This window comes from Coregonus clupeaformis, chromosome 1, assembly GCF_020615455.1.
Source record: "Coregonus clupeaformis isolate EN_2021a chromosome 1, ASM2061545v1, whole genome shotgun sequence".
NCBI lineage: Eukaryota > Metazoa > Chordata > Actinopteri > Salmoniformes > Salmonidae > Coregonus > Coregonus clupeaformis.
Window position 1 is genome coordinate 61,340,627 of NC_059192.1, and position 22,056 is coordinate 61,362,682.

The 22,056-nt window shown below is 44.8% G+C and overlaps 1 protein-coding gene across 2 annotated transcripts; it reads right to left on the reverse strand.

Annotated features, from left to right (window-relative positions):
* Nucleotides 1-8,223: 8,223 nt before the first annotated feature.
* LOC121571508 (monocarboxylate transporter 9-like) lies at nt 8,224-19,966 on the reverse strand. Of its 2 annotated transcripts, none has more exons than XM_041883007.2 (6): nt 19,669-19,966; nt 18,579-18,823; nt 12,552-12,695; nt 11,549-11,644; nt 10,339-11,202; nt 8,224-10,052 (listed from the first exon to the last, which is right to left on the reverse strand). In XM_041883007.2, the coding sequence occupies exons 2-6, from the start codon at nt 18,781-18,783 to the stop codon at nt 9,868-9,870; spliced, it is 1,494 nt and encodes a 497-aa protein (XP_041738941.1). In that variant the 5' UTR covers nt 18,784-18,823; nt 19,669-19,966; the 3' UTR covers nt 8,224-9,867. The 2 variants fall into 2 exon arrangements, with proteins under 2 accessions (XP_041738941.1, XP_041738948.1); XM_041883014.1 differs by lacking the exon at nt 19,669-19,966 and adding an exon at nt 19,004-19,072.
* Between the last annotated feature and the right edge of the window lie 2,090 nt (nt 19,967-22,056).

A 22,056-nucleotide genomic window follows, 5' to 3' on the forward strand; every position in this document is an offset into this window, starting at 1 on the left:
CGTGACAAGATCGGGCCGTTGTTCTCCAGATGCCTGCAGAAGTCTGTCAATTGACGCTGAAATCTTTTGATATAATAAACCTTTATAATCAAAGTACAGTGTCAGCGTACTCCTTGTTCTCACAGCATAATTAGCATCATTATTCAGTTACTACACATCTGAGTCACATCTTTCCCAGGTATTTTACAGCTTGTTCCTAGTATAAAGCACCACGGACCAAAGCGCTGTTATAGATCACTTTATATAATCAGATCGTTTTATTTTCATCAAAATCTTATACTAACAAGGGGTAGGCCTCTGGTTTTTGTCAGGCCTATGGCATACCTTCTCATACCCCCTCAATTCAAGTGTTGTTTTTAATTTAACAGCCCCTCACTGACACAGAGGTAGGCTATTTGAAAAGTGCATGGTGGGTGGAGTAATTGACTGACTGTCAGGTGGCGACGGTGAAATGCGGTAGGCGAAGTCAAACGCAGGACACAGAGCTTACTGGAAACGTACTTTACTTGAAAGTAACCAGAGAAGAAAAAACTATCTGCATACAAGGAGGAAAACAACCCGCACTCTAACACTGCCGAAGACGAATAAAATAACACACAACACACAATGCACGACAGAGGGTTAAATAGGGGAAACAATACAACATAATGGGGAACAGGTGTACACAATCAGGACAAAACAAGTCAAACACCGAAACATAGATCGGTGGCAGCTAGTACTCCGGGGACGACGAACGCCGAAACCTGCCCGAGCAAGGAGGAGGAGCAGCTTTCGGATGATTCCGTGACAGTACCCCCCCCCCCCCTTGACGCGCGGCTCCAGCCGTGCGCCGACCCCGGCCTCGGGGACGGCCAGGAGGACGCGGAGCAGGGCGAGTCGGATGACTCCGGTGGAAAACCCTCAACATGGAGGGATCTAGAATGTCTCTCCTGGGGACCCAGCACCGTTCCTCCGGACCGTACCCCTCCCACTCCATGAGATACTGCAGGCCCCCCGTCCGATACCTCGAATCCAAGATGGTACGGACTGAGTACGCCGGAGCCCCCTCGATGTCCAACGGGGGCGGAGGAGCCTCTCGTACCTCATTCTCCTGGAGTGGACCAGCCACCACCGGCCTGAGGAGAGACACATGGAACGAGGGGTTAATGCGATAATACCTGGGCAGTTGTAACCTATAACATACCTCGTTCAATCTCCTCAGGACTTTAAAGGGCCCCACAAACCGCCGTCCCAGCTTCCGGCAGGGCAGGCGAAGGGGCAGGTTTCGGGTCGAGAGCCAGACCCGGTCTCCCGGTGCATACACCAGAGCCTCACTGCGGTGGCGATCGGCGCTCGCCTTTTGACGCCTGATGGCCCGCTGCAGATGGACGTGCGCAGCGTTCCAAGTTTCTTCCGAGCGCCGAAACCACTCGTCCACCGCAGGGGCTTCGTTCTGGCTCTGATGCCAAGGTGCCAGAACCAGCTGATACCCTAACACACACTGGAAAGGCGTAAGGTTAGTGGACGAATGACGGAGGGAGTTTTGGACTATCTCTGCCCAGGGAATATATCCCGACCACTCCTCTTGCCGGTCCTGGCAATATGACCTCAGAAACCTACCCACATCCTTGTTAACTCTCTCCACCTGCCCATTACTCTCGGGTTGAAAACCTGAGGTAAGGCTAATCGAGACCCCCAGACGATCCATAAATGCCCTCCAGACTCTAGAGGTGAACTGGGGACCCCGATCAGACACTATATCCTCAGGCACCCCATAGTGCCGGAAGACGTGTGTAAACAGGGCCTCAGCAGTTTGTAGGGCAGTAGGGAGACCTGGCAGGGGAATGAGACGGCAGGCTTTAGAAAACCGATCCACAACGACCAAGATCGTAGTGTTCCCCTGGGAGGGGGGAAGGTCCGTGACAAAATCTACCGATAGGTGAGACCACGGCCGTTGTGGAACGGGTAGGGGTTGTAACTTCCCCCTGGGCAGGTGTCTAGGTGCCTTACACTGGGCGCACACCGAGCAGGAGGAAACATAAACCCTCACGTCCTTAGCTAAGGTGGTCCTCTGTAGCTCAGCTGGTAGAGCACAGCGCTTGTAATGCCAAGGTAGTGGGTTCGATCCCCAGGACCACCCACACACAAAAATGTATGCACGCATGACTGTAAGTCGCTTTGGATAAAAGCGTCTGCTAAATGGCATATTATTATTATTTATTATTAAGGTTGGCCACCAGTACTTCTCACTAAGGCAGTGCACTGTCCGACCAATACCCGGATGACCAGAGGAGGGTGACGTGTGAGCCCAGTATATCAAACGGTCGCGAACCTCGAGCAGCACGTACCTCCGACCCTATGGACACTGTGGAGGAGTAGGGTCGGAACGTAACGCCCGCTCAATTTCCGCATCCACCTCCTGCACCACCGGTGCCACTAAGTAAGACTCCGGGAGTATGGGAGTGGGCTCAATGGACCTCTCCTCTGTGTCATATAGTCGGGACAGGGCGTCTGCCTTAGCGTTCTGGGACCCTGGTATATAGGTGAGCTTAAATACAAAACGGGAAAGAAACATTGACCACCTTGCCTGGCGAGGATTCAGCCTCCTCGCTGCCCGAATGTACTCCAGGTCACGATGGTCAGTCAGAATGAGAAAAGGGTGTTTAGCCCCCTCAAGCCAATGTCTCCACACCTTCAGGGCTTGAACCACAGCCAACAGCTCCCTATCCCCCACAAGCTTCTTAGAATAGAAAGCACAGGGGCGGAGTTTAGGTGGCATACCCGAGCGCTGAGACAGCACAGCGCCGATCCCAGCCTCGGAAGCGTCCACCTCCACCTGGAATGCCAGAGAGGGATCCGGATGCGCCAGCACCGGAGCCGAGGTAAACAGGTCCTTCAGACGTTTAAACGCCCTGTCCGCCTCGGCTGACCACTGCAGGCGCACCGGACCCCCCTTTAGCAGAGAGGTAATGGAAGCTGCTACCTGTCCAAAGCCCCGGATGAACCTCCGGTAGTAATTGGCAAAACCCAAGAAGCGCTGCACCTCCTTTACCGTGGTGGGAGTCTGCCAATTACGCACGGCAGAAACGCGGTCAATCTCCATCTCTACCCCTGACGCGGACAACCGATGTCCCAGAAAGGAGATGGACTCCTGGAAGAACAGACATTTCTCCGCCTTCGCATACAGGTCATGCTCCAACAGTCTACCAAGCACTCGACGCACCAGGGACACATGCTCGGCTCGTGTAGCGGAATATATTAGAATGTCATCAATATATACCACAACACCCTGTCCATGCAAGTCCCGTAAAATCTCGTCCACAAATGATTGGAAGACTGAAGGAGCATTCATTAACCCGTATGGTATGACGAGGTACTCATAGTGACCCGAGGTGGTCCTGAATGCTGTCTTCCACTCATCTCCCTCCCTAATGCGCACCAGGATGTACTCGCTCCTAAGATCCAATTTTGTGAAGAATCGCGCCCGTGTAATGACTCCGTCATACTAGCAATCAGAGGGAGAGGATAGCTGTATTTGATGGTGATCTGATTTAGACCACGGTAATCAATACACGGGCGTAAACCCCCACCCTTCTTCTTCACGAAAAAGAAACTTGAGGAAGCAGGGGAAGTAGACGGCCGTATGTAACCCTGTCTCAAAGATTCGGTGACATAGGTTTCCATAGCGGCCGTCTCCTCCTGAGACAGAGGATACACGTGACTACGTGGAAACGCAGCGCCTACCTGGAGGTCTATCGCACAATCCCCCTGTCGATGAGGTGGTAATTGAGTCGCCTTCTTCTTACTGAAGGCGAGAGCCAAATCGGCATACTCAGATGGAATATGCAAGGCGGGAACTTGGTTCGGGCTTTCCACCGTCGTTGCCCCTACGGAAACGCCTACACACCGCCCAGTACACTGATCAGACCATCCCTAGAGAGCTCTCTGCTGCCATTAAATGTTGGGGTCATGAGCTGTTAACCAGGGAAGCCCCAACACCACGGGAAACGCAGGAGAATCAATCAAATACAAACGTACTATCTCCTCATGACCCTCCTGCGTTTTCATCCGGAGAGGCGCTGTGACCTCCCTAATCAACCCAGACCCCAACGGGCGTCTATCTAGGGCATGAATGGGGAAGGGCACATCAACAGGTACGATAGGAATCCCTAACTTATAGGTGAACTGGCGATCAATGAAATTCCCAGCTGCGCCTGAATCTACTAGCGCCTTATGCTGGGAGTGAGGAGAAACCTCGGGAAACACCACTTTAATACACATATGATCAGCAGAGAGCTCTGGGTGAGTTGGGTGCCTACTCACCTGGAATGACTCATCAGTGCGTCGCCCACTGCCTCGATTCCTAGGAGACCCTCCCCAGCACCGACCAGCAGTGTGTCCTCTGCGGCCACAGTTGGTGCAGGGGACGGCCTCCCTCCTGGTCTCCCTCCTGGTCTCCCTAGCACCAGCACCCTCAAGCTCCATAGGGGTCGGCTCGGAAGTGCTGGGGGATGGAATGGACGGCCCCGAATCCGGACGTCCGCGGGTAGCCAACAGGGTATCCAGGCGAATCGACATGTCCACCAGTTGGTCAAAACTGAGGTTGGTGTCCCTGCAGGCTAATTCCCGACGCACGTCCTCCCTCAGTCTGCATCTGTAGTGGTCGATGAGGGCCCTCTCATTCCATCCCGTGTTGGCTGCTAGCGTCCAGAAGTCCAGCGCGAACTCCTGCGCGCTCCTCCTCCCCTGTCTAAGGTGGAATAGACGCTCACCCGCCGCTTTACCCTCTGGGGGATGATCGAATACTGCCCGGAAGCGGCGGGTGAACTCCGCATAGCTGACCGTAGCGGCGTCTATCCCACCCCATTCGGCGTTGGCCCATTCCAGCGCCTTGCCGGACAGACAGGAGATGAGGGCGGACACGCTCTCATATCCCGAGGGCGCTGGGTGAATGGTTGCTAGGTAGAGTTCAACCTGGAGTAGGAAACCCTGACACCCGGCCGCGGTGCCATCATAAGCCCTCGGGAGCGAGAGCCGAATCCCACTGGACTCCGGAGATGGACCGATGGGTATGGCTGATGGTGGTGGTATCGTAGGATGAGGTGTGGGCAAACCTCCACTCTCCCATCGCCTCAAGGTGTCCATCACCCCTTGGATGGTGGTACCCAGGTGCTGGATCACGGCTCCCCTGAGCACGGATGATCCTGCTGACTCCATCGGAAGGTGTGTTATTCTGTCAGGTGGCGACGGTGAGATGCGGTAGGCGAAGTCAAACGCAGGACACAGAGCTTACTGGAAACGTACTTTACTTGAAAGTAACCAGAGAAGAAAACCATCTCCATACAAGGAGGAAAACAACCCGCACTCTAACACTGCCGAAGACGAATACAATAACACACAACACACAATGCACGACAGAGGGTTAAATAGGGGAAACAATACAACATAATGGGGAACAGGTGTACACAATCAGGACAAAACAAGTCAAACACCAAAACATAGATCGGTGGCAGCTAGTACTCCGGGGACGACGAACGCCGAAACCTGCCCGAGCAAGGAGGAGGAGCAGCCTCGGCTGATTCCGTGACACTGACAAATCTATGGATGTATCAGCCTATAGCCTAATTTGTCTGTCAAACGTATATAGGCCTACCTCATATTTATTAAATAGGAAGAATCGGCTCCAACACAAAGCCCCCTCGTTGTTTGTAGTCTAATTAAAATTAAGAAGCTTGAAATGAATTATGCCTACTCGAATTTGCCTACTTTCAGCACCATGAGCTGTCATTTCCGATTGATTGTGCTGCGGCTGCTGCTTCAAGTTTCAGCACCAAAATGTAAATACCTAAAATCTGGATTATTGTAAGGCCAATAACTGTGATAAATACATAATGGGTAAGAAACATATTGTTTTGAATAAAATCAATTACAGTAGTAGCAAGCTATCAAAGTTGACCTCAGGTCCTTCTTCTCATCTTAGCCTCTCCTTCTCAAACTGAATAGAGTACCACAGTATGAGTCAAAATACCCATAAAACCTAGTGGTCAAACAAGGAAATTGTTCCAATTGTTTCTCCACCATACAGGCGAAGATATTGATAAAGGTCACCTTGTCCAAGAGAGATTTACATGGTTATCAAAACGTGACGCCAGGGTAAGCCTACACAAAACACAGCCGTTATTTTGAGTGTTTCTAAAATTCAGTGGTGTAAAGTACTTAAGTAAAAATACTTTAAAGTACTACTTAAGTAGTTTTTTTGAGTATCTGTACTTTACTTTACTATTGATATTTTTTGCCAACTTTTACTTTTACTCCACTACATTCCTAAAGAAAATAATGTACTTTTTACTCCATACATTTTCCCTGACTCCCAAAATTACTTGTTACATTTTCACAGGAAAATTGTCCAATTCATGCACTTATCAAGAGAACATCCCTGGTCAAGAGAACATCCCTGGTCATCCCTACTGCCTCTGATCTTGTGGACTCACTAAACACAAATGCTTCGTTTATAAATGATGTCTGAGTGTTGGGGGGTGCCCCTGGCTATCTGTAAATTAAGAAAACAAGAAAATGCTGCCGTCTGGTTTGCTTAATATAAGGAAATTGAAATTATTTTTTCTTTTACTTTTGATACTTAAGTATATTTTAGCAATTCCATTTATTTTGATACTTAAGTATATTTAAAACCAAATACTTTTAAAGTAGTATTTTACTGGGTGACTTTCACTTTTACTTGAGTCATTTTATATTAAGGTATCTTTACTTTTCGTCAAGTATTACAATTGAGTGCTTTTTCCACCACTGCTAAAATTCTCTATGGGAAAGATGAATGGTGGAAAAACGATTGGAACCTTTTCCCTGTTTGACCGCTAGGTTTTATGGGTATTATGACACCTCCACTCTGTGGCTCTATAGAACATAGGCTACAGGCTAGTCCACCAGCAAGATAGTGAATTTCTTTGACTAGGCCTAATCAAAAATTATTTTTTGGAAGAAGCCTTTGACTCTCCTCCTGAATGCCACCATAGGCCTACACAGCACAGCCATTGGTTAGGGAGCACACAAAAACGTTTTTTGATCAGCAAGAGCAGAGCAGACCGGGGCTCAGGGTTGGAATATCCACTGCTCTGTATAATGCACCATGTATAATACACCATCGCAGCAGGGAAATATAATAAATATTACTTTGCTCTGTGCTTCTCCGAGCATGAACTTCGTAGCTTATATATATAGGCTATAGGCTATGTATGGATCATTTGATTGAGATCACATTAAATATCCTATAGGCACATTTGATATTGTGCGCCCAGCGGAAAATCAGAGATGAGGGGGCAGCATTGGGCACACCTCAAAATATAGCCTAATAAGCAACTAATTCTAAAACACTGAGAAATATAAACATTTTATTAATTACAAATTACATGACCCTCCCCTGGACTAGATTTAAAAAAAGACTAAACCCTCCCCTTGACAGAAATGTAAAAGCATGACCCTCCCCCATTTTCCTACAGGCAACCATTCTGTACATTTCGATCCATCCCTAGTAGGATGTTGCACTGCCAAAGGACTGAATTAGATCAAACCTTCCAAGGAGTGTCTGGAGTTTACATATGTGCTCACCAGTGGCGATTTTAGCATGTAAATCTTGGTGGGGCAAACCAACAAAAAAAAAAAGTGGGATGCGTGCCAGCAAAGCCACGACACAACATAAACACTAAACAATACATTAATTGCACGATAACGGTGACCACCAACTGTTAGGGCCTACATAAAGCTGTCCCAACATCTTACGACTGCTACACCTGGCTATCAGCGGAGCCTTGTCTGGCAGTGAAACAGTTCATTCAGCCTCATTTATTGCCTTTAAAAAAAACATAGCTGATATGACTTGCTTAAACAAATGTGGTTTCTAATGACAATTGAGATGTACAAACTATGGCATAAAGGGGACGACAAGCGGATAAGAGGCAATCCGTAATTTCAATTAAGACATTAATGAGCGAGCTAGGACGGACGTAGTCAATATAACTATTTGTTTAGCACTTTTGAAATGTACAGCGACAGAATTCAGAACATGGGCCGTTCTTACAGTGTTCTCCCTGTACACCAAGTTCAGAACTGTAGCAAAAAAGAGACCATATTTGTATGCGGCTTTATTAACTCAATTAGTATTTTCTTATTTTTTTTTACATTGTTTGCAAACTGATGTGACACATATTAATGCCAAAATAACATGCAAAACAGGCAAGCCCCATTTTCTTGCTAAAAATGTGGGGCTCAAACAGGTGCCCTGAATGATGGGTCGCCACTGGTGCTCACTCACACAATACCACCAAAATGTTCACCACATGTGCTGAAGTCAATTAGAAAGGACTTCAGTGAATCATATTTTATGTTAGTCAGACAGCATTAAAAAAAAACATATAGAATCACAATATTGAATTTCATTTTCATTTATTGGAACTTTTTTGTTGAAAATAACAAAATAGAAACAGCGAAATATTGCAAACATAAATACTGTAACACTGACATTAAAAAAAGAATAAGACAAAGTGGTTCAACATCATATAAAGTTACAGTTCTAATGTTTCTAACCTTTTTGGATCATAGATATTTTGTATTTCATTTCAACCCTGTAAAGACTTTTACAAAGACACTTGACTAAGAATAAAACAATATCCCAGTAGTCTTAGAATTGAAGAGGATATAAACTGAAATATGTTGTGGTACATTTTACATACAAAAATTGGATCTTCAAGTGACTAACAAAGCAGTATCACAATCATTCTATTCCTTAAAAACATAAAATCATAATGACAATAATGAATGACATCACTTTACATACAATGTGTATCTGGGACTGGCTCAGTGCATACTGTATACAATGTTGCTTATAAACGTTGAAAGATTTGAAGAAACGTACAAAATATAATGCTATAAAAAAAAGAAACATGCAGATGCAAAAACTAAATTAAAACATTATCAATAGGACCAGCCTGGTGAACAAATGCAGGAAAAGGGTCATGCCACAAAGAACTGATATATACTACTTAGAGGAACTGGACCTTATTCCTGTACAGTCTCTGGTATTTGCACAGCATATTATTCAGCAAGATCTTAGTCCGGTCAAGACAAAGTGAGGTGTTTAGTACCTCCCTAACTCAAACAAGTTTGGACAGTACAAGTAAAATACAGTACAATGCCAATGAACTTAAAAAGCAAGGCTTGTATTCATCAGGCATAACGTGTTGACAGGCATCCACCATCCTGGTGCTTTGGTAAGATAGAAACAAACAGTTTGTGCGGCTAGAATTAAAAAGAGTACATTAAAAGTGCATTCCCTCCTTTTTTTCCAATCCCTGTATTTTTTCCAGTAAATACCTGGGAAATTCTTTCAAATTTTAATTTTGCATGGTTATACATTTCAATATGTTGAGTAATTTGAACAGTCTTTTGTGTTTTCAACCAACATCTTCACAGGCCATTGTTGGTTTGTATTTCTCCACAGGGTCACCAGAGGAAAATGCCTTTTCCATTTGACCCAAGTAAAGATTCAGAAATGTAAAAAACAGTATTTATTCTAAGTAAACATAATCTATTTTATTCATTTGCTTAGAAACCATTTAGTTGAATAGGCCTCTTAAAATGAGGCCGTTATTAAAATGTTCAACATAGGCATCTTTCAAAATTCTGTAGTATAATGTAAGAAGTCTTAAAAACGCATTAAAGATGTATAGAAAAGGCCTACTCCACTTCAAAGCTCCTCTCAGGTACACATCTGTGAAATCTGGCACCAGGGAAAAAGCAACCTCTTGAAGGGTATAAAGCTTATCAGCAAAAATCGCTGGGAGCACTGGAGAGCAAGGTCCATGTGAAAGTTAGTGTTCAGGCTACAGAGGCAACTTTGTCACAGTTGCTGGTGTACTGAATGTCGGGCCTATTGATGTCAGCCTTCTTTTTGTCCCAGCACGGCAGAGCACACAGAAAGAGCGTGACTCCACCCAGGAGCACAGATCCTCCACTGAAGTAGAAGGCCAGGTCATAGGACTGGGTCCAGTCAAAGAACCACCCTGGAACAGGAAGAAGAGGAGAGAAAAAAAAAAAGAATTTCAGCAAAATCTCTCGACAATTTATGAGTCAGCAAAAGACTAGCTAAAGGCCAACATCTTGAGTTCAACATTCCCACTCACACATTAAGATTACATAATCTAAAAATGTTTTGACATATGGAAGAGTGATTCTCTGTAAAAGCATGAATACGAACCTGTACCAGCTCTAACCTAACAACTGTAAATGTGGACCACACACACACTCAGCAATGTTGACCAATGGTGTCAGAAGTGGGATCTTTCTTACCAACAACAGGGGGCCCAAGCATGATCCCGAATCCACCGAAAAACATGAGGATCCCATGGGCTTGGGTCAGTTTGTCCAGGCCCACAATCTTGGTAGTGATGTATGACGTTAGGGACCAGTTCCCAGAGAAAAAGCCCACCACAGCTGAGAGGACCTGCAGGCCTACGTAGCTCTTGGAGATGGGGATGAGGAGAAGGGCCGTCCCGGTCCCCAGCAGGGTGAAGGCATACAGGAACACACTGTTGATCCACCTCATGTCTGCTAGCATGCCCAGGGTCAGCTTGCCCACACCGGTAGTGATGGCTACAATGGAGACCAGGGGTATGATTCTGACCTCGTTGATGAGGCCCTCACTCTGGGCCACATCCTCCATGAAGAGGACCGGAGGGAAGGCTCCTAGGCTGAACAGGAAGATAGCTATGCAGAGGGCCATAAAGTTTCTGTCATGCAGGAAGTCAGCCATGGAGTGCATGTACTTTGAGTAAGCCTGACGCTTCTTCTTGATCATTTTCACAATGGTTGAACCTGCCATGAACCCCCCTTTGTTGTCAGGTGTGGTGATGGTGATGTCTTTGGCGTCGATGGTGATCAGGTGATCCTTGACCATCAGGTTTTTCTCGCCAGTGCCTGGTGTGGTCTTGAGGTCGTCAGCTGGCGGTTTCTTGAAGAGCTGCTCCTCTGTGCGCGCCAGAGCAGCCTTCTGTTTGAGGTAGTAGCCAGGCATGTTCAGGGGCCTCATGAAGCCGGCACAGGCCATGAGGTTGAGGGCCAAGGCCCCGATGATCAGCAGGCAGCCTTCCAGGCCAAAGAGAACAATCAGCTCATTCTGAGCCGTGGCATAGAGGAACCCTCCCACACTTGTGCCTAAATGAGAGAAGGGAACAATTTAGTGTTGGGATTCCAAGAATAAGCCCTTAGAGATTCATTAATATTAATTTAATAAAATCCTTGCTTAGTGGGACATCTTTGCCTAAAGCTAGCCTCCCTGTTCTCCCTTTCCTCAAGGGGACAAACACAGAATGCCCCAGAACTGTGTTGTATTACCAGTGTTCTTCTTGTCACCAGTCCACTTCCCTAATCACAAGGCTACAGTGTTTCTAGACTACAATGTTTACCTTGGCATTCCAAGACTTCCGGCTTCTGAAACATGAAAGAACTGAGCATGGAGACTTGGTGTGAACCCAGTGAGCGCAGAGGGGGGCTGAACTACCTGTGGTGACTATGCCGAGGGCGAGGCCACGTCTCTTGTCAAAGTACTGACAGGTGATGGTCAATGTGGCAGCATAGACAAGACCGCAGCCAAGACCTGTGGACAACAAAAACAACAGAGGTATTTTCATTAGCACATTTTAGAGGAGCATGTAGCTACAGTACCTTATTTACCATGGTGAAGAAGATATTTAATGTTCTGAGCAAATTCTTGCACAGTAAACTGAGAACCTTAATGTGAAACTGTGGGACCTGTGTAAGGCCATCTTAGTCATGTAAAAACATGCAGTAAATTCACCATGTTTAAAATCTGTTGCTCTGTGATAAAGTTGTTACATATTCACCATACAAATAACTTTTGTCTAGTGTAAAATCACCCCAATGGTAATTTGATCCGCAAAGGATGACTAGGGCAGAAAAGCGATGAGAGAATACTGAGCCACATGTGCAGCGCATCCAAGGGATGGTCTAAAAATAGACGCCCTTCTTCAAATATGCATGACCTCTCTCTCAGGACAATACCACAGGCAGTGGCCGTCTATTGAGCTCTTTCCCCTTAGCATGGCACAGCTATCACTGGGGGTTAGATAATGGGCTGCGAGGGGTGCATTCAAAATGTTGGGGGGAGGCATTAGTCACATGGGAATCCGACTCTACCCTATTTTTAGATCTCTGAATACATCCTACATATACCCTCACAGTGCATGTGTGCTGGAGCATAGACATTAACCTATTTTGAATAGACATGAACCTACTTTGAATAGACATGAACCTATTTTGAATAGACATGAACCTATTCAATTCTTGTGTCTTATCTATCATTGACTTGTGTTATTGTTTAACTGTGTAATATTTTTATGTAATCATCAGTTAAAAACAGTTCACTCCCTACAGAGTAAACAAGCAACTTCCTATAATTTCTCTCACACTGACAAGGCTAATCCTATATCTAATAGTGGGTCACACAAACCGCAGACTTCGTCCACCACGAGGTTCTCACTTACCGACGACGATCCCGTAAGAGAAGATGAGGAACTGGACGTTTGGGGCGAAGGCGCTGAGCATCAGGCCCCCTGCCACCATGACCCCACTGAAGATGGTCACAGGGCGCGCCCCAAAGTTATCCACACAGGCACTGCAGACAGGACCTGGGGGAGAAAATAGCGCAGAGAAGAAGTGTGAATTCAGTGTGTGTGTGGGAGTTGAGGGTACATTGTTGAATAGATGCAGTGAGTTAGGGAGGAGCAGAAATGAGATGACAAGACACAAACAACAAAGTCGCATGATGGAATTAATATGGTGCATTCAGGATCCACGTGGTGTTAGCAACAGATGGATTTCCTAAACAATACAAAAAGGATAGTGATACCGGTCAAGGTGTACCATACATGTTGGGCTATTTCATGGCAGGAAGACGTGATGTATCAACTTTAACCATGTGACATGGTCCCCCTTTCTGCCCTGATATTATTTTGACCTTATCGCTCCCTATTTAGGACAGAGTGTTCGTCTGTGCTCCTTAGTCTCTACCATAGGCGTGTTGTTGGCTAGGCTTGTGACTCTATTCATACTCCTCAAATGTTTACAACGAGGCCCCCTGAGGCCTAAAAGCGGCACTAGCTAGTTATTAGACACCAGAGCAGAGTTTAAGGGTCAGGGAAAAGGACAGCCTGTGATGCTCATTTGTCATCATCCTCACAGCATATCGAATTTAAAAGCACACCAAGTTACAGAAATATATCTATTTCTAGCAAGATGAGACCACTTACAGTGCCTTCAGAAAGTATTCACAGACCCTTACTTTTTCCACATTATGTTTTTACAAAGTGGGATTAAAATGTATTTAATTGTCAAAAAACACTAATATAGATTAGATAAGTATACCAATAACATGATGCCACCACCACCATGCTTGAACATATGAAAGAGTGGTACTCAGTGATGTGTTGGAATTGCCCCAAACATAACGCTTTGTATTCAGGACAAAAAGTCCATGTTTTTGCCACAATTTTTGCAGTTTTACTTTAGTGCCTTATTGCAAACAGGATGCATGTTTTGGAATATTTTTATTGTGTACAGGCTTCCTTCTTTTCACTCTGTCAATTAGGTTAGTATTGTGGAGTAACTACAATGTTGTTGAGCCATCCAAAGTTCTCCTATCACAGCCATTAAACTCTAACTGTTTTAAAGTCACCATTGGCCTCATGAGCGTCTTCCTTCTTCTCCGGCAACTGAGTTAGGAAGGATGCCTGTATCTTTGTATTGACTGGGTTTATTGATACACCATCCAAAATGTAATTAATAACTTTGTTATGCTCAAAGTGGACACAATTCCCAAAGCCAACACCTCCTTTGGCCGCCATTCCTTCCAGTTCTCTGCTGCCAATGACTGGAACGAATTGCAAAAATCTCTGAAGCTGGAGACTCTTATCTCCCTCAATAACTTTAAGCATCAGTTGTCAGAGCACCTTACCGATCACTGCACCTGTACACAGCCCATCTGAAATTAGCCCACCCAACTACCTCATCCCTATATTGTTATTATTTTGCTCTTTTGCACCCCAGTATCTCTATTTGCACATAATCTCTTGCACATCTAGCATTCCAGTGTTAATACTATTGTAATTATTCTGCACTATAGCCTATTTATTGCCTACCTCCATAACTTGCTACATTTGCACACACTGTATATATATTTTCTGTTGTATTTTTGACTTTATGTTTTTTACCCCATATGTAACTCTGTGTTGTTTTTATTGCACTGCTTTGCTTTATCTTGGCCAGGTCGCAGTTGTAAATGAGAACCTGTTCTCAACTGGTTTACCTGGTTAAATAAAGGTGAAATAAAATAAATAAATAAAAAAGTCAATGTCTGCTTTAAAAAAAAATTGAAAACCTCCCTGGTTTTTGTGGTTGAATTTATGCTTGACTGAGAGACCTTACAGATAATTGTTAGTGTGGGATACAGAGATGAGCTAGTCATTCAAAAATCATGTTAAACACTATTATTGCACACATAGTGAGTCCATGCAACTTATTATGTGAGTTGTTAAGCACATTTTTACTCCTTAACTTATTTATGCTTGCCATAACAAAGGGGTTGAATACTTATTGACTCAAGACATTTCAGCTTTTCATTTTAATTAATTTGTAAAAATTTCAAAAAACATAATTCCACTTTGACATTATGGGGTATTGTGTGTAGGCCAGTGACAAAAACATCTACATTAAATCCATTTTAAATTCAGGCGGTTACACAACAAAATGTGGAAAAAGTCAAGGGGTGTGAATACTTTCTGAAGGCACTGTATATCCTGATTGATGGCACAAGGGAAATATAGGTCTGTAAGGACAAATTGGATCCTTCAGTGGACAGAAGCAAGGGCTTGGGCAAAGTTTGGGGAGACGGTACGGGCCCAGATCCACAAGGGGGCAAAAGGGGGCTTAGCCCCCTCAGTTGAAATGTGTGCCCCCTCAGTTTTAGTTTCATGTCCCTATATAAAAATAGCAATAAAGTTCAAATGATCGAGTGACTGGTTACCACAAAATCTCTATCTCCGCTGCGCTGTGTCAGCACAATGGACAGAGTGTGTGTAGGGGGCTATGGAAAGCCACTGGAGCGGTTATATAGGACTCCTTTGGGTTTCCATAAAAAGCGGGAAGAAACGCTTCTCACCTGTGGTAGGCTAAGTGTATAACGTGATACGCCTCCACCTGTAATATTTGATTTAGATTTATAAGGGCGGGTTCAAGTTTACCATTGAAGCTGCTTTACTCAACTCTGCCTCACGCCCCACCACTTCAGAGTTTAGTTAGCTTCTTAGCTAGCTGTACATTTTTTTAGTGTTATTAGCCTTAGCCTATTTAGCTAGCTCGAACCAACTAATCTGCCACTGCCACGATGGATATCAGAAATTGGCTTCGCCAAAGTACCCAAACAAAGCCAAAGGAGAAGGGGACAGCTGGCTACTGTGTCAGTGGTTGCTAAAAGTTGTGACAGCGTTGTGAAGTTCCTCTCTGACATCGAATGCACGCATTCGTACAACACAGAAGTAAGACTCGAGGCTACAGGGCTGCTGAAGGCGGTGACGGACCCCGGCTTTAAGTTTTCTCTGGGTCTCTCTTCCCTATGCCGACCGTGGTTACTGCACTGACACATGGATTGACTTTTGGGGCGTCCACAGCTACATGCGAGAACTCATTTTCCACTTTGAAGAAGCATGCGAGGAAAGCTCAACTAATCCAATTGGCATTTGAGGGAGATCTTACAAGAGGATTTTGGGGAGAATGGAATGAACGATTACTGCAACTCTTCTGAAAAGGTAAGAAACAATCTAGCTGATTGCTTTTTATCAAAATATTGGTGGTATAGCCAGTGGCGTCCTTTCAGCAAAAACCTAGGGTATAGAATGGCAAAATGACTTCCTTAGCCAGCCTAGGTTTTCAACAGCCTTGCTTTAGTGTGTAGGGTGCTGTCCATGGTGCTGATAGAGCGCAGCGGAGATTTCGCGCCAACCTGTCACTTCTTGGTCAAAAGCCCTCAATGGTCTCGGCATTTGAACTTTTATGTTTATTGTGCTATAGCGTGATATAAGCAGAATTCAATATAATTCCAATGCAAGAACCCAAATGACAACCCTGGGTATAGCTACATATCGGTATGTTTCATCATAGAAATAAATACATTCTATTATGGTTTTCTTGGTAGCCTATTGGTTTTCGTGGTTGTAAATAGAACTGTATGTATTGGAATTTGATCCACAGAAGTGTATTGTGCCATATCACAACGTGTTGCTGAACTCACGAGCACCATGATTTTCTATGTTTGAAGCGGGGCCTATAGGCTTATTTATTTGGCAAGACAGCTGTGCATGGCTGCATCTCACTGTAGTAGGCTACTGCGTTTGTTTACTGTTAATGTAACTAGCCTAAAAATAGATTGTGTCATGCCTTTATCGATCTGATCTTTTGTTTACTAGACCTACTTGGTAGTACCGTTGTTTTGTTCTGTTTTCGTTCGCAGTTGTGTCGGTATTCTAAGTCAAACTATATTCAGTATTTTTGCATGCATGAATAACTAGGCTACTTACTACTTTCAGCATTTAGTTTGCATTATTTTGGTAAGACAGCTGTATGTACGGCTGCATTCACATAGGCTGCTTGGAATAGGTGAATTACCTGATCTATCTTGTAGCTTATTTACATTACCGAAACAGCCTTACTGTAGTGTGTAGGGCACTGTCCATTGTGCTGATACAGTGCAGCGGAGATCAATGGTCTCGGAGTCTCGGCATTCATACTTTATGTTTATTGTGGTATAGCTTGATACAGCCAGAATTCAATAGAATTCCAACGCAAGAACCCCCAAAAATGTTGCTCTCTCACCGATTTCAACTGCCCCCTTAGTCACTTTATCCTGGCGCCGGGCCTGAGACGGTATCACCTCACTAACCCATAATCTGCAGCCAACTCATTAAAGACTGCTGTTTTCCTAGCATCGTGCCAAGTCAAATGCAGCCCAATCCTTTTAGTTTCCAAAGCTATACACTGCACTGTTTGTATAGGTCCTTGTGTGTCTGATGCACATTGAATTGACTACTTGTTTTAGTACAGTGAACCTGAGTCTTAAATGTGACTGTCCTTATTATACACATCACTTTTTGTGCTGAGACGTATTGAATTCCCGATCAGACCACTGACAACCCGAGAGTGTGTGTAAAGAATAGCCAATCACGTCTTGTTGAACCCTGTCTCTACCTCCCTTCCGTTTCACCACCAGTTAAAACAGCCCATGGTGTAAGGCTGCATAGCCCAGCCCCACACGTGTTCTGGGAGCAATCTGTCTAGTCATGACTTTTCACAGACCTCTTTGGAAAGGCGACAACGTGAAGGGAGGCTTAGCCTGGCGGTAAATGTAAACCAAGACCGTGATCTACAATCTCTGATCCTGTTTTGCCTAAATAATATAAACTGACTTGAATACAGCTTGCAGTGAACTGTGAACTGAGTCCTCCTGTGTCCCTGGTCATTCCAAACGAATTAAACTGTTGAAAGCTTTATTATACTTTTCTCTCTTTTCCCCCCTTTTCTCCCCCCTTTTCTCTTTCCCATACACACACACACCCTCGGTGTGGTCACTGGTCACAGCTACGTAACGGCTAAGGGCTCCTCCTGCAGGTATGACAGGACTGTCTGTCGGGGGGCAGGTAGCCTAGCGTTCAAGAGTGTTGGGCCAGTAGCCAAAAGGTCGCTGGTTCGAATCCCCGAGCCGACTAGGTGAAAAATCTGACGATGTGTCCTTGAGCAAGGCACTTAACACCAATTGCTTCTGTCAGTCGCTCTGGATAAGAGCGTCTGCTTAGTGACGTAAATGTAAATGACTTAGCATCAATCAATAACCTCAACTAAGTGTTAAGAGCACCACAAAGTGCCTCCATATTGCACAGTTCTCTTCATCTACTTAGGACAAGTCAGCACTTTCACAACTGTTGATATGTACCAGGTAAAATACTTATTTTCCTATCTTATCATGTGCCACTTTGCCCTCCAAACAAGATTACTTGGTTAGATAAAAACTGGTCTGTTACTTTACCCATAATGCCACATCATCGTATGTGTTTATAGAGACATTGGACCATTCTTTTGTCTGGTTCCGTATCAGTGACGTCATTAATTATACAACAGCAACCGGTGTCAGACATGCATACCAGGTGAGACTCTACACCAGACAATGTAGCTGCAACTGTAAAGTGCATAGATAAGTAAATTCAGGTCTAACCACTGACATGCTGTTAAGCATATCAATTCATAGCCATGCCAAGACAATCAATATGGAATTCTTGAACAGATGTTCAGATGCTGAGGTGAATAAATGTATGTTAAAAAAAATCTACATTAACTATTTTATAATATACAGAATTCTGCAGTTTAAGCACAGTGAGCTCTGAAGATATTCCCTGTCTTTGAATGAGAGCATTAGCCTTTACCTATACAGTATCTAAATAAATAAACAAAGTTCTGAGAATACTCACTGGCTATGAGTCCCACTCCAGAGACCAAGGAGCCGACCCAGGCCGTCATGCCTTTCCCCTCCTGGAAGGCGTGGAGCCACTCTGGGTACAGGACGCCCACTGACTGGGGGGAGCCATAGGCCAGGAACTGGGCCATGAAGCAGGCCACAATGATGACCCATCCCCAACCTCCATCCAGCGCTTTCTTTGAGCTCTGAGGACTCATGCTGTCTGCTTGGATCTTACAACTTCAACAGGGAGGGTTCCTGGGGAAAACAGAAAAAGAGCAAAACGTTTTAAAAACACAAGCGGAATAGACAAGCAATTGATCAAATGCATGAGAATAGAGACAAAATAAATCACAAGCAAGTTTGGAGACATGAATCATGATCAAGGAAGAGATAAATGTAATAAGTTGCTTTCTAAAGTAGTAGATAAATGCCCACTCATGTCTTGATGTTGATGCTGCTCTTGCATGGTCTACCAGGCAGGTCACCTGTTCTACTGTACTTCCTAAACAGAGTGCAACCTTCCCATCCTGTGCTGCCCGTTTTGTGCCCTCACAGACCACACCTTGAAGGAGGGTTTGGTGTCTGGACTGCCTACCTTGTAGGCTACTTTAACCTGCATTGTCTATTTCCCCTCAGTTCTGGCACAAAACACTGAACTTTTAGAGGCGCACCCTGTTTCCTGTGCTGACAGAATCAATTTTTTAAACACCGTGCCATCTACACATAACTACCTATTTTTCTTTATGAAATAATATGGTTTTTGTTAGCATTTACGAGATATTCGTTGGCACTTAATCACCCATTACACATAGCCTACAAACTATATTATGCTGTATCTAGCCATAGCCCTACTATGCTATAATGTCGTGCTATAGTAGCCTATTGTTATTTTATTAACAAATCAAATCATATTTATCACATACACGTGTTTAGCAGATGTTATTGCGTGTGTAGCGAAATGCTTATGCTTAGAGGCTCCGACAGTGCAGTAATATCTAACAACTAATATCTAACAATTTCACAACATATACCCAATACACACAAATCTAGTAAGGAATGGAATTTAAGAATATATACATAAGGAAATACATGCGACTTACCTCAACAACATCAAAAACAACAGCCACAAGCACAATGACAACATACAACTGCAGGATACGTGCGCGTTTGCCTACAGGGAGTTGCCATGAAGGATGGTTGGTATCCCGATAATAACTGTTATGTATAGAATCGAAATCAAATAAAACATAAACGACAACACATGCGGATGCCGAGCGACCGCTAGGCTATATCCGAGGTCCGGCGAGGCAGACCCGGGTTCCCCATCAGCAGCAGCTACGCGCACAGTATCCGTTTTATAGCCTATAGCTTTGTTGACGGAGAACAAACCGGTTCAAAGCGGTTTTTGCTGGTCCGGATTTATGTGCCACCTACGATGAGGAAACTCTGCTTCCTCTTCATCATGTGCGGAGCTAGAGAGCGCACACTACGCACTGCCACAGAGTAAACACAACTGAATAAGGATATGTTTTCGTCTATTTGATAATAAGCCCATCAATTCGAAACTGAGAGGCTCCATTTTATGCATCATGATAATAATGAATATAGGTGGGGTGGGGGACGTGTTCTTCGACTGCATGCATAGGCTATCGATTAGTCTATCAATTATAAAAGTTAACATATGTTATTAGCCTACCAGTGATGATCAGATAGCGCTTCAAAGTATTTCAAGTCAAATCAGATGTAATGTTTCTTCTCAAATAGTGTAAAAGCACCTTTGAATTTGTAAAAACTAAACGGAGTAATTAGTTGTTATCGCAATGAAAAATAACTTTATTTTCTCTTTACACTGAAAACATTTTATATATGTATTTTAATTACACATAATAGACCTACTCTAAACGACAAGTAAAGGGATCCTCCGAAGTTAGCACAGGAGTTATTTTGCCGGTGATGCTTGAGTGTGAAGTCTGAGCAATACTTACCGAGAACATTGTTAATATTGCGTCTGGTCCAGTCAGAACCGGTTGCTTGATGGCAAGAAGTCTAACATCAATTTGCACAGAGAGCGTGTTGCCGCTGGAAGCTGATGGTAAAAGCCTGGCATCATAAACTAGAAGTAACATAGTGAACATAAATCCGGGACATCCAAATGAGTATGATATGATACATTTGGTATGGTTACATAAGACAAAAACGAAAGTAGGGTGGTTGGTCGGGGTGGATGTATAATGTGAACATCAAGCAACCCAAAGGTTGCCAGTTCGAATCTCATCAGGGACAACTTTAGCATTTTAGCAACTTTTTAACTACTTTTCAACTACTTAGCATGTTAGCTAACCCTTCCCCTAACACTAACCTTAACCATTTTAGCTAACCCTAACCCTTTTAGCTAGCCCACTCCTTGAACATAATTTAAACCTAACTTTAATCCCTAACTTTAACCCCTAGCCTAGCTAACGTTAGCCACATAGTTAGAATTACTCTGCTCAAAAAAATAAAGGGAACACTTAAACAACACAATGTAACTCCAAGTCAATCACACTTCTGTGAAATCAAACTGTCCACTTAGGAAGCAACACTGATTGACAATACATTTCACATGCTGTTGTGCAAATGGAATAGACAACAGGTGGAAATTATAGGCAATTGGCAAGACACCCCCAATAAAGAAGTGGTTCTGCAGGTGGTGACCACAGACCACTTCTCAGTTCCTATGCTTCCTGGCTGATGTTTTGGTCACTTTTGAATGCTGGCGGTGCTTTCACTCTAGTGGTAGCATGAGACGGAGTCTACAACCCACACAAGTGGCTCAGGTAGTGCAGCTCATCCAGGATGGCACATCAATGCGAGCTGTGGCAAGAAGGTTTGCTGTGTCTGTCAGCGTAGTGTCCAGAGCATGGAGGCGCTACCAGGAGACAGGCCAGTACATCAGGAGACGTGGAGGAGGCCGTAGGAGGGCAACAACCCAGCAGCAGGACCGCTACCTCCGCCTTTGTGCAAGGAGGAGCAGGAGGAGCACTGCCAGAGCCCTGCAAAATGACCTCCAGCAGGCCACAAATGTGCATGTGTCTGCTCAAACGGTCAGAAACAGACTCCATGAGGGTGGTATGAGGGCCCGACGTCCACAGGTGGGGGCTGTGCTTACAGCCCAACACCGTGCAGGACGTTTGGCATTTGCCAGAGAACACCAAGATTGGCAAATTCGCCACTGGCGCCCTGTGCTCTTCACAGATGAAAGCAGGTTCACACTGAGCACATGTGACAGACGTGACAGAGTCTGGAGACGCCGTGGAGAACGTTCTGCTGCCTGCAACATCCTCCAGCATGACCGGTTTGGCGATGGGTCAGTCATGGTGTTGGGGGGCATTTCTTTGGGGGGCCGCACAGCCCTCCATGTGCTCGCCAGAGGTAGCCTGACTGCCATTAGGTACCGAGATGAGATCCTCAGACCCCTTGTGAGACCATATGCTGGTGCGGTTGGCCCT

Coding starts and splice junctions, on each gene's coding strand:
- LOC121571508 (XM_041883007.2), bottom strand. CDS start 18,783: ATGAGTCCTCAGAGCTCAAAGAAAGCGCTGGATGGAGGTTGGGGATGG. Junction 11,645..12,551: donor CTCTTACGGGATCGTCGTCG/GTAAGTGAGAAC, acceptor TGTTGTCCACAG/GTCTTGGCTGCGGTCTTGTC. Junction 10,053..10,338: donor GCTTGGGCCCCCTGTTGTTG/GTAAGAAAGATC, acceptor TTCCTGTTCCAG/GGTGGTTCTTTGACTGGACC.